The sequence below is a fragment of the Rhinolophus sinicus genome, chromosome 2 (genome assembly GCF_057876585.1).
Source record: "Rhinolophus sinicus isolate RSI-liver-muscle chromosome 2, RSI-T2T, whole genome shotgun sequence".
Classification (NCBI taxonomy): Eukaryota; Metazoa; Chordata; class Mammalia; order Chiroptera; family Rhinolophidae; genus Rhinolophus; species Rhinolophus sinicus.
Window position 1 is genome coordinate 127,635,944 of NC_142502.1, and position 12,249 is coordinate 127,648,192.

At 45.5% G+C, this 12,249-nt stretch overlaps 1 protein-coding gene across 5 annotated transcripts in view; it reads left to right on the plus strand.

Moving 5' to 3' along the window:
* The window catches only part of REEP1 (receptor accessory protein 1), a 125,592-nt gene that overhangs the window by 95,741 nt on the left and 17,602 nt on the right, over window positions 1-12,249 (plus strand). For 2 of the 5 annotated variants that reach the window (XM_088796057.1, XM_088796055.1), the window contains exon 6: window positions 12,036-12,065. The exons of 2 other annotated variants lie outside the window; for them this stretch is intronic. In XM_088796057.1, the coding sequence (XP_088652183.1) occupies window positions 12,036-12,065 (30 nt within the window). Of the gene's footprint in view, window positions 1-6,536; window positions 6,690-12,035; window positions 12,066-12,249 lie in introns of all 5 variants that reach the window. One more of the 5 variants, XM_074332290.2, reaches the window with a different exon arrangement.

Genomic DNA, 12,249 nt, shown 5'->3' on the forward strand with positions numbered 1-12,249 from the left:
TAAATCTCTGTCTGCTGCATTTAGCCGTATGGATGCAGGAGAGTGTGAGGTAACCGGAAGACTCCCTTAGTTTGAACAAATTAAAAGGAGGCTGGGATCAGGTGACTGGATGAAGGGGTTGCTCTTCACTTACCTTCTGCTTTTTTTCCATCCTTTGATGGCTCCCTAGAAGGAAACTGCAGAGCTTAACAGGAAAAATAAAGGTCTTTTGGCTACTTTTAGTTGATTATTTTTTTTTCTTCTAACTTTGAGCCCTGAGCACTTTCCCTGAAAAACTGAATGTTTGCAGGGATTTTGCATCACCATGAAATGTGAAGAAACTTCATAAACCATAACATTGTACAAATGTAAGTTGTTTTTAATGTTAATGTTATCTTAGAACTTGGAAAGCTAGAACAAAAAAAATTACACATGGCACATTTCTCCCCAGGCCTATTACCTGCCATGGTCCAATCCCTGTCCCCAAGGAATTATTGGTGCACCTTTTCTTTCAGTGAAAACTGCTGTCTTCTTCCTGGGGACACACTTCTTTAGCACCTTCTAAGTTCCCTAGTCTCTTGGCTGCCTCCTTGTCTAGATATTAGCTGTTTCCTAGCTAGTAATTCTACCCAGAGGGAAAAATGGAGCCCCAGGTCTTGTTTAGATTAGAATTGGAAATCTCTCTTTTTAAAATTTCATTTATTAAGCAAAACACATTCTCTCATGAAAGACAAACCATAGTGAGAAAAAAACCAATTGATCAAAGTTTTAAAACCATGAAAATTTTAGGCCACCTTGTTCCCCTTGAAACTTGAACCACATATTAGGTCCCTTCTACCTGCCAAGTCTCAGGACTGATAAACCAACCTTGCTTTTCAGTAGTCTCATAACTTGAAAAATAATGCTGCTTTCCTTGCCCTGGGAATCCTATCCCCAGGGCAGTTACAGTGGTACCAATCCTGTTATTGGTACCTGTTTGAGACAACAGCTCGTAGCAAAACTGGTATTCTGCGAATTAGGGATTCTTCTTCCCCAGATCCTGTGTGGGTTTCTTCCCCTAGAATCGAATATTTCCCATTGCATTGTCAGCTTCTGGATATGAGTGGGTTCTGGATTCTTTTCCTTTTTTGCTTAGGAAAACAAACAAACAATAAACCAAACAGTGCCTACTTTGGTGTTTAACACTCATACCGTGTTTCCCCGAAAATAAGACCCAGCCGGACAATCAGCTCTAATGCGTCTTTTGGAGCAAACATTAATATGAGACCCGGTATTATATTATATTATATTATATTATATTATATTATATTATATTATATTATATTATATTATATTATATTATATTATATTATATTTATTATATTACTGGGTCTTACATTATAGTAAAATAAGACCAGGTCTTATATTAATTTTTGCTCCAAAAGACGCATTAAAGCTGATTGTCCGGCTAGGTCTTATTTTCGGGGAAACACGGTAGCTAGTGGTTAAACGTTGTTTATTGCTCTGAAGAATAAACCTTTCTCATTCCTCCAACCCTGCTCTGTTCAATTATAGTAACCACTTGCCACCTATGGCTATTTACATTTAGACTAATTAAAATTAAGTACATTTAAAATTCAACTCCCCAGTGTACTGACCCCCTTTCAAGTCCTCAGCAGGCTCCGTGGCTGGTGGCTGACACAGGTATAGAATGTTTTCATCATCACTGAAGGTCCTGATGGGCAGAGGTCTCTCGGGTTCTCCTTTGCCCTGTTTTTACCCCTTTGCCTGCAGTCTTTGACAAGGACCCTCGCTTAGCCACTCAGCACTTGAGCCTCTGTGTATGAGGTTCACCAGGAAAACAGGGAGATGGAAACTCAGCCTATAGCATCACCTGTGATACCGCTTTCATTTCTTCATCCTCTTCCTGGTCTGGTGCTGCTTTCACACCACGACCATGTTCCTGACTTGCCAGCCCAAACTCAGGCACTTTGCCTGCAATTGTGGTCAGCAGCCACCAGGGTGTCGCCAAGTCTTGGTTATAGCCATGGCGTCTGAACAGCTAGGTCCACAGACAGAGAAATTATAGTGTTTTCCCACTCATTTTTTTTTTATTCCCACTCAGTTTTGCTTTAAAAATAAAGCAAGCTTTATGAAACAGTTCAGCATAAATAGTTAAAAATAAAAAAAGTCCTCTCCCTCTTATCCATCACTGCTTTATCTAAATCTCTTGCTTGAATAAAACACTGCTTTCAAGCCACCATGGAGCTTAATTTTTGGAAACAGAAGCTCATTCCAGGAAGTTCATAAGCCTAGTGATTTGGGGCTGCTGACCAGACTGGAATCGTTTGCCTTTGCTTTGTTTTCTTTATAGAGAAAAAGCTACCTGTTTACAGTGAATCAGAGGGCAAGTATCGGTTTTCTTTTAAGAAAACCTCCCTGTATGAGCTCGTGCTTGGAAGGCATTTTCAGGGAAGAAGAGATGACTGCTGTCCCCCCCAGGTCCCTGTGTCTCACTTCCCTGCTTCACATCCTCATGTCTGATGAATCCTAAGCTTGTGTCTTCGCCCCTCAGAGGACTACTTCCCAGCCTCTGTACTAGCTTACATCAAGTTAGCCTTCATCTGTTTTAACTGAAGACTCTGGGACGTAACATTAATATTTAGAATTTACCCTGGCAACTAGTTTTAAACACCAAGATTATCTAAACTTTTATGGACAACCTACTGAAAAAGTTTGGAAGTATTCCCTACCCTCCAGTCTCCCAAACAAATCAGCTTACACCCAGCTTAGCTTTCCAAACCATGTCGAAGTGGAACCAAGCAAGACTACACCAGTGCTGTTCTGCCACACTTGGCTTTGTCATTCAGTCCCCTGTTCTTTTGGATTCCTTTTTCCTAAATGTTTCTACTTGGAATGTTACCTCTCCTCACTCTACTTGGTAGGTGGGTGGGGGGATTAAGACAAGCAAAGCCTCAGCATCACAAGTAGCTGAAGAGGAAGGGCTGGAACTCACAGAGATGCTGGTCTGACATAAGTTGCCCCCTCTCTATTCCATGTTTACCTGTGGAGATTATACGTAGCATCGAGGGTCTAAGTGGAAAGAGAAGCCTGCCTGCCTGACCTCGTAGAAGAGCCTGTGGAGCCTCGGAGGCCTGAGGAAGTGTTTTTAGGATCACATGTGATGGGGAAGAGCTTCTTCTTGGCTGTGATGATGCAGCAACTTCTCGGTCGCTTCCTTCTTTTTGACTATTTTCTCCTGCTCATGCCTCCCCTCACTCTCTCAGTGTTGGGTGGGATTTCTCCACCTTGCTGTCCTCTCCCTCCCAGGGCCATCTCGGTCCTTTCTCTCACCTTCAACTGTCACCTGATGCACCTGCTTCCCAGGTTGGCTTCTCTGCCTGGGTCTCAGGAAAGTCTCCTCCCATGTCTCCTTGGTCCCATTAGTCGGCATTTCCCTAACTCCAGATCTACCCCTCCCGTTGTGCCCCATCTTACTGATGATAATGAAACATCCTCCTCTCAGGCCCTAGGCTCTAAATCTCTCATCTCTGATGCTCCTCCTGACTCCCACTTACTCTTCAAGTCCTGCCCATGTGACATTCCCTTGTCTCGTTCCAGGCCTTGTCTCTTCATCTTCCCTTCCAGCTTGGACTATTACACTAGCTCCCCGGGTGGTCCCCTGCTCCTCTCCCTTCCCATTTGAGGCCTGTGCAGTCAGACCCTGAGCTCAGCCTTCCTGTCTTGTCTCCTTACCTTTCGGCTCTGCTTGCACTGCACTCACAGTGCCACCTTCTGTACTGTTCTAGGAATAGCAACTCTGTGCACTGTTTCTAGAATTTTCTCTTCCCTGCTCATGTTGGTCCTTCACCTGCCCCCGTTTCTGCCTATTTGAAATTCTGTCCACCCTTCAAGGTCAAATGCTGCCACCTGTACAAGACCTTCTCTGGTTCCAGGTGGAACGGGTCTCTCCGACTCTGTTGTAGTCCTTTATGTTCATGTCTTATCCGCATCCCCAGTAAGTGCTCAGTAAATGTTAAAGGAATGAAGGGCTGTTGTACACATTTCAGCTGTCCTAGCCAATAGCGCAGTGCTTAGCATCAAGTGGCTTTGGAGATAAGCAGATTGGGGTGAAAGATCCCAGCTCCCCACTCACTGATGCACATCTGTGAGCCTCAGCTTCTTCACCTGCAAAATGGGTGTGATAACAGTGCCTACCACACAACAGTTATGAGATGGACAAAGAGACCTTCCGACGTGTTAATAACATAAAGACGTCACAGGATGTAGCGCTCATGCTAAATGCTTAATAAAGCTTACCTGTTATGTACTTCTACTCATGTCAGTTTCATCTCTGAGGTTGATCATGGTCTTCTCTTCACTATTGGACAGAATAAAAGAAACAAGTGAGACGCTGCCATTGGGAAGATACTTACAATTCAGACTCTTCTGAAGAGGAGGCCGAGTTTCCCACTCGTGTGGGTCTAGGCTCGTCCCAGTTGCCCGGCCTGTGCTGTGTCTCCCTGGGCAAGCCACTGTCCTGCCCTGGGCTTCGGGTCCCTCATGGCTCCGGGCCCGACTTTCCATCCAGTTGCTTCTTCCTCCTCTTCAGCTTTGAGGTGAATAAAAACCTTACAACACGTGAGCACCTGCCCCCCTCCTCCCTAAGAGAGAAGGAATGTCAAACCGTGGGTAGCTAGAGCAGGAGGGAACCTTAGATGTCACCTTCTGTGATCCCTTGCGCCACAGGGGAGGACACTGAGGCCCAGATGTGGAGTGGCTTGCCTAAGGTCACACAGCTGTCAGTTGCTGAGTTTCTGGTTCCCAGTCTGGCATTCCTTGCATCACTCCAAGCACCGCCATGGGCCCTCTCCCCTCCACACACACTGGGCTGACTGTTTCTGACCATTTTCTACTTGGATTACAGCACGGGGCCCTGAGGTCCTGCGGCTGAGTGCCTGAGAGACAGCGTCTGCCACTGAGAATTTGAGAGTCAGTTACAGCCCCAGATACTTTTAAGGTTGACTGTCTGCCCTTCTGACCTTTTTCTATCAAACACCTCTAGGAGTTAAGAAGGTCCATTAACATGCAAAAGCCAGCTAGCACTTGCTGCCTAGGAAGGCTCCCTCTTTGCCTTGAGGCTGGGGCAACCCTTCAATGCAGGAGGTGGTACACAGTACTAGGTGGGTAAAGGAATTTGCATGTTACCATGAGATCATTTCTTTAAAGATTGAGCACTTATGATAATGTGGGTACATTTGTCAGTGTAAGTATAACCAAGGCTACACTTTTCACTAACAGCTGAGCAAATTTGTCTTGTGGATGCCCCACCCCACCCCCGCCCTTAGTTCTTTCTCCCCTCTCACTGTCCCTTTCCACCCTACCCTGGCAAGGAAGAGCCATCTGCTAGCACATTAACCTTCCCTCAGAGCCTCACCTCTCCAAGGAAGAAGCATGGAGCCAGGTGAAGCTTCCAGCTGAGACAGTTCATCTCAGTGGTGCAAGGGGAGGGGCAACCGCTAGGGTGAGTCCTTCCTCACCCCCAAACCTCCTCACTTGGGTGCCAGCCTGACTCAGATGACCAGGTCCTGATCCGGTTTACAGGGACGTGACTCATCTGTGCCCTATGGTTATTCAGCACAGCCCCGTGTCACCTCCCAGCACCTGCTGCTCGCCTCCTCAGCAGCCTTCGTGTGGCACCTCAGGTCCGGCCTCTTCCAAACCAGAAGCACCAAACCAGCCTTCCCTCGATGGTTAACATTTGGTTTTACATTCCGTCTCCCACTAAGGACACTTCCCAGAAGGGAGGCAGAAATACAGTCTGTATTCCAGACATCCATGTGCCCAAGCTGAGGAAGGAGGGGAGAGCAGATATCGGGCCAGTTCTCAGTGTGTGACACGCTGTATGTCCCGGACATTCTCATTATTCTAAAATCCTGCTTTCTGTACATTGCTCACGACTCAGAAACCTTCAGTGGAGCTCTCATCAAAGTACACAGGTAGACAGCCCAAATAACCTGTTTTCCAGGCTTATTTCCTGTGATTCAGGCACCAGAACCTCTTCTCAGGCTGGCTCAGCCCATTTCCCAAATGCACCTCAGGTTTCCCCCTCTCCCACGCTGGCCCAAACCGCAGCGGCCACAGTACCCTTCCCCTTTCTGATGTTGATGCCGTCCTCGCCTTGCTCAAGTTTGAGCTCTTGTCCCAGGCCTCCCCAGGGGTTTCAGCCAGCAGTGCTGTCTTTCCCTCCTCTGACCTTCTGCCACGTACTTTGTCATCTTTGTCATTTGCCGCCTAGTACGCATTTGTGTCTTGATGCCCCAGCTAGACTGTGAGTTCCTTGGGAGCAGGAATCATACCGTGTTTATACTCATCTTTGTTCTTCTGCAGGGCTTCACGCAGAGCTTTGTAAACATCAGTGTGTGTTGCGAATGACTGACTGACTGAATGAATGAATGAATGAATGAATGAATGAATGAGTGAGTGAGCATAGGAAGTGAGGGCAGCATGGCTCTCTTCAACCCTGTTTTGTAGGCTTGGTGCCCATGGCGTGTTTTTTTTCTTTTCCCCTTTATCAGGTGGCTGGACTCTTTCATTTTGTCTCCTTTTTGGACCCCAGAGAAGGGCAGGTAACCCCGTTGAGAGGTGTGACTAACTCCAAACTGATCCGGTGGGGTAGAGAGGCCAGCAGCCACGTCTGCCCGCCAGCGCATGGTCTGGATCAGAGCCAGGTGCCTCTCCAGCTGACACCTGTGCGTGTGCGTGTGTGTTAATCCTAGAATGGGTCCCACTTCAGTGTCCTTCCACAGCCTCTTCTTGTATTAATTTGGTAGCATCTAACATGTGATTAACTTATATGGGTGTTTTTTTCTTTCTTTGTTTGATGCCTGAAAAATGAACTCAATTTGACGATGGATGCTATGGTGGGAAGAAATCCTATCTCTTTTGTTTGTTAATCTAATTTTATGTCACACACAAGGCCCCAGTATTCATCCGGCATGTCGCAGGAGCCTGCCTGGCACTGACTTGGAGCATGTGGAGCTGTAGAGGTGACTGTCAGTGAGCTGGCTGCCCCATGGGGACTCAGAAGGAAGTACTAACTCTTTTTGAACTACCAGTGGGAAATGTGGCTGTGCTGGTGCCTTTGTTGTCAGCTGCCTGACACACTAAAATCTTTTGTCTTCATTCTCATTGTCATCAGTCTCTGGGATGGGATATATGAGGTGACATGGGCTCCCATTCGTGCTCTGTGGCAGCCTTCCCCTGTGACTTGGTGTGTCCCTCAGGAAAAGAGGACCTCATCAAGGGCTTACAACCAAGAGGACCTTATCAAGGGCTTAGCTGCTGTGTTGAATCAGGCTCGATGGGCCAGCATGACATTCTATTAGTGGTAAATTGTTTTACTTGGAATACCAGGTTATTAAAAGTTTGGGTTTTCCCAGAGCACACCCCCCTCTTCCCCTGACTAAGAAAACATCAAAACATACAGAATTTGGTGTGTGTTGGCTACATGGCTTTCTTTTCCCTTACAAACTGGGGGAAGGACTAGAAATTAAAGCTCTTAGACTAATAGAAAATTCAGTTATACAGTTTACTTCTCAAAGTCCAACTTTCTAAGAGTTTCAGCTTGGAAAAAAGATGAAAATAAGCAAGAATATTATTGCCATTGCCACTTCTATGGAATTTCAGCAGTTCTGTGGAACAAAGCTGAGAGAACCACTGAGCCACATTGTGTCATGCCCAGAAAGCAGCAAGTTGGGTTTGTTAAAGCAAACAGCATGTACACAAGCATTTACAACCACGCCGGGTAGACCCTGCTTATAACACTGTGGGGAACAAAGAGCTCAAGAGCCCGACAGAATACAAGTAGGAAATTTGTTCTCATGGAAGACCAAGGATGGCGCCCTTTCCAGTCCCATGATGCTAGGCTGTGGCGAGGTTCTTCCAGGGGTGGGATGCTGAGGACAGTGCTGACGTGTGCTGTGACAGCCCCAGGGGCAGGTGCTCAGCTGTGCCTGAAGTAGGCTGACCTTAGTTCACGAGAGGGCCCCACTATTCTTAGCTTTTCCTATCGTTCATATTCTAAACTCAGTGTTGACTGGGGCAGAAATTGATATGTGACATTTAAAAAAAAATGAAAACACATGCCTGAACTTACTCACCCTTCATCAGAGTTACCTTGGGAGGCCCATTTATTCTAGAAATTTTCAAAGCGTTCCAGAAACTCTTATTTTGGAATTGCAATCAGAGCAAGATAATGCACCCTAGAAGAGGGTCATACGTTCTTGAACTCAGAATTTTCCAGTTGGAAGGGAATCTTGTTCAACCCTTTACTTTCCCAATGAAATTTCAAGGCTGAGAAAGACCAGGTTGACTTGGTCGAGGCCCCCAGAAACAGAGCTGAGGATTGGAGGGCAAATACATTGTAGTTTCTGGAGATGCCACTTCTTCCTTCTCGCTCCTCTTTGTTTGTTTTTGTTTTTTATTTTTAAATAGTTCTATGTCTGGTTTTTTGGGGGGTGGTTTATTGCTTGTTTGTTTTGTTTTGTTTAGATGGCATGTCTCAGCATCTTGCAAGCCCTGTATTTACAAAATGGGGTCCTCACGGTGATCTTGGGAGAGTGTTGTCGGTGTTACTAAAAGTGAAGTTGTTCTTATTTCTTAATGGTTAATACATGTTCATGGTACAAAATTCTTAAAGTACAAAAAAGGGCAGGCATGCAGTGAAGAGGAAGTCTCACTCCTGCCCCTGCCCGCCACTGGAATGGTAGTTTTAAAAGCAACCCTGTAACCTTTCAGCAGGCGCTTTCACTGATGCCTTCATTGGGCCATCACCACAATATAACTTGGACCCCCATCTCTTTAGCAGACAAAACTTCAAAGACCTCATCTGGAGTGGAGTGAAGTGGCAGCCCTGAGTGGTGACAGATACTAAGAGATCTACTTTTCTTTCCACCTGGTTCCCATATTTAGCCACCCAAGTCCTCCAAGGCCGCGGCAAGCATGGTCTTCTCTGGATGCCTTGCCTCTCAGATGTGTGCCCTTTGTCCTGTGCACCCTCAGACCTCTGGCATCTTTTTACGTTCCTTGTGGGCAGTGCCCGACACCCGGTTCAGTAGGATGTTCCTTCAGGCCTGAGACCCTGGCTGATGCTTTGTGGGGGTGTGTGGGGGGGCATTCCTGCTGCCATACTTTACTCAGGGACTTGCTCACTAAATGGTCACATGTTCATTCATTCAACTCCTTGACCCCTAATGTGTGTCAAGTAGTGTGGTGGGTGCCAAGGCTGCAGTAGTAAATAAAAAAAACCTGGAGGGGAAGCAAACTGACCAACAATGCCAGTAGTTACATAGAATTGTATGGAGTCCAACAAATAAGTAGAGACTGCGATGAGAGCATGTGACAGGGAGCTGAGATAGTTAGAGGAGCTCCTCTGAGAAGTGCAGCCATACTGCATTGAATTGAAAGCGCTGTGGTTTCTAAGACACATCACTATCTTAGGTGCCACTAAGGAAGAAAATACTGCCAATTAAATTAGAACACAGTGCTCTTTCACTCAGAAAGATGCTTAGACTTGTTTACACGTAGACATTTGTGTGTGTCACTTTTGTATATACATTCAAAGGAACATACAGCACAATAAATTGGTTGGGGTCTTCCTCACCTAACTTCTTCACTTTCAGAGTCTGACTCTTTTGAATGAATCACTTTTCAATTCAGCTCCTCCGTATTCATGTATGACCACGCCATGTCACTCTCTGTGCCTTCCAGAGCATTCATGATTCCGAGCCATTGTCACTGGGATGTCAGTGCTGTTGATATCCATTCTGCCAGTTCGGATATTGCCACATTCTTGATCTTGCCAGAAGATGTCAGTAGAATGTGTTTTAGACAACCTGTACTCATATTTCTTCTTCCAGTGGTTCTTAAATGGTTTATTAATTGAACTGTCAGAAGTTTCAGCTGTCCAGTCATGCCACAGGGAAATAAAAACCAAGTGCATTTGTGTGTAGGCAGTTACAGCGATGTCAAGGCAACAGCAATTGTAAGACCCACCCCAGTTTCAGAGATGAAAAATGTATGTCTTAGAATTGATGAAAATCATTTACAGGAAGTCTAGGAGTAAGTGGGTGCTGCCATTATTCCAGCGGCTTAGTGCTGTCAAGGCTCTGGGTGGATGTCTCTGTGAGTCTCCTAGTCACAAGACGGCGGGTCTACCACACTCAAAGGCAGAGGGCAGGGGGCGGGCTCAGCCTTCTCCTGCATATCAGGAAGAGAAAATACCTTCCCCAGAAATCCCTTAGCAGATTTCCCCTTGTGTCCCATTGGCTGGAACTGCATCACATAGCCCTCATAGCTATACGAGAGGTTGGGAAATCTGTTTTTTCTCACTATTTCAAGAATTGGGTTGGGAATGACTTTTGGGTGGTTAATCACATCTCAACCTTTCGGCTAAGATGAAATGTGGATGGTCAATTAACAGTATATCCCATGGTGGCCAAATACATTAGGGATGCACTGAGTTAACTCCAAATACTGTAAGACTTCTCAAAGCTTGTAACATGGTAATGTGGCTCATTGAATTATGGAGAATATGGTATCAAGCTTTTACAATCTTCAGGAATCCAAGTTTATTTTTCTAAAATAGAAAACCCAGTTTTGCAAAAATGCCAGTGAACAGCTCTTGGTTGTTTCAAATAACAAACTGAAGGTTCTCTAGAGCAGAGCTGAAGTGGCAGGGTGGGACAGCGTTTGTGGAGAGTGAATGGAAATGGGCTTTTGAGTAGAGGCAGAGCGGGGCTGAGAGGTTTACAAATGAGAGAGACAGACTGATTTGAACTATCTCAGACTCTTTTGATGGGTACGGCTAATTTGTTTCCAAGAGCCTCATATCCACATGGCTGTGACTTCCTCTGAGACAGGACTAGGTTGATACAGAGCTATTATTATCTCCTTCTGTCCTTTCCTTGCCTCTGTCACTTCCAGGCTTCATGATGCAAGTGATATTGGAGCTGGGCGCCTAGGCTCCTGGGAGTGGAACTGATTGAGGGCTGTGCTAAAACGGACCTGTGTGATGCCTGCTGCCGCTGTCTCTCAAACACCTTGCTGAGCATTTGGGTGGAGTTAGTCCCTGCTCGTTTATTTGGGCTTGGGATCATGAAGGCCCTCCTGGTCCTTTTGACTAGAAGTGATCTTTCTATTTTTTCATTTCAACAGCAGCTTGTGTGTCTTAGGCAGCAGCAGCAGCAAACATCATCATAGCTACATTTCTCAAACACTTCCTATGCGTTGGGCTTTGTAATTGACCTCTTTTACGGCTGTAATCTCCTCTAATCCTCACCACCATCCTGCCATGGGGATGTCCTTCTGCAGATGCAAGGAGTGAGGTGGGCAGAGGTTAGAGTCACCCAGCTGTTAGTGATAAGACTGGAATTTGAGTTCAGGCGTGACTGTTGTTCTCAATCTTCTGTAGCTTTCTGTAGCTTCTGGTATGGCACTGTTGTGTTATTTGTACAGTTGAGTTTTTACATCTTGTCAGATATCAAGTTGTGTTCTTGGTATTTCCTCACAACACCTAGCACGGTGTCTTGCCCATAGAAAGTCCTTGATAAATAATTGTTGTCCTATAAATTAATGAATGGGAGTGTGAATGCAAGAGCAACTCAGTGAGTGGTTTTCCTGAATGTGAACCTAATGTTGAGTTACTCAATTTTATGTATCAGCATATTTTCTCCCTCTTTTCAGAGTCAGTTTGTGTTCTTTAGTCCTCTAATTTCTCCTAAATTCTAGATATTTAAAATGTTCCTGAGTAAAATAAGCATGGATGATTGGCTGATAGATTGGGAGGGGATTACATAGGGCAGCTGGTCCTACCCTCATGTTCTTGGCAAAGAACCCCAGCTGTTCATGTCTAGAAGGTGAGGCCTCAAACACCTTGTCCACCATCGTTCCAGGGCGGTGTCTGAGGACTAGGGCGATTTCTGTTTCCACACATGTCCTCCCAAACCCCTTTGCCTGGATTTGTAATTCTAATTGTACATATTTGATGATTTAAATAGTTTTCTTTTTGTTGTTAGTTTTCTGGATGCATTGTTTTTATATCTTTGGTAGGTGGATAACTTATCTTTTCATATTTTTAAGTATCTGTTTTATTCTGACATTTCTTGTAAACCTGTCTGCAAGCTCCTGTGTTCCCCCCATTCCCTCTAGGGACTCATTTTGCATTTGCTCCTTTGTCTAGCTGGCTTTTTCACTAAGGTCACTACAGGGAATTGCTGTGCTTTGGTGGCC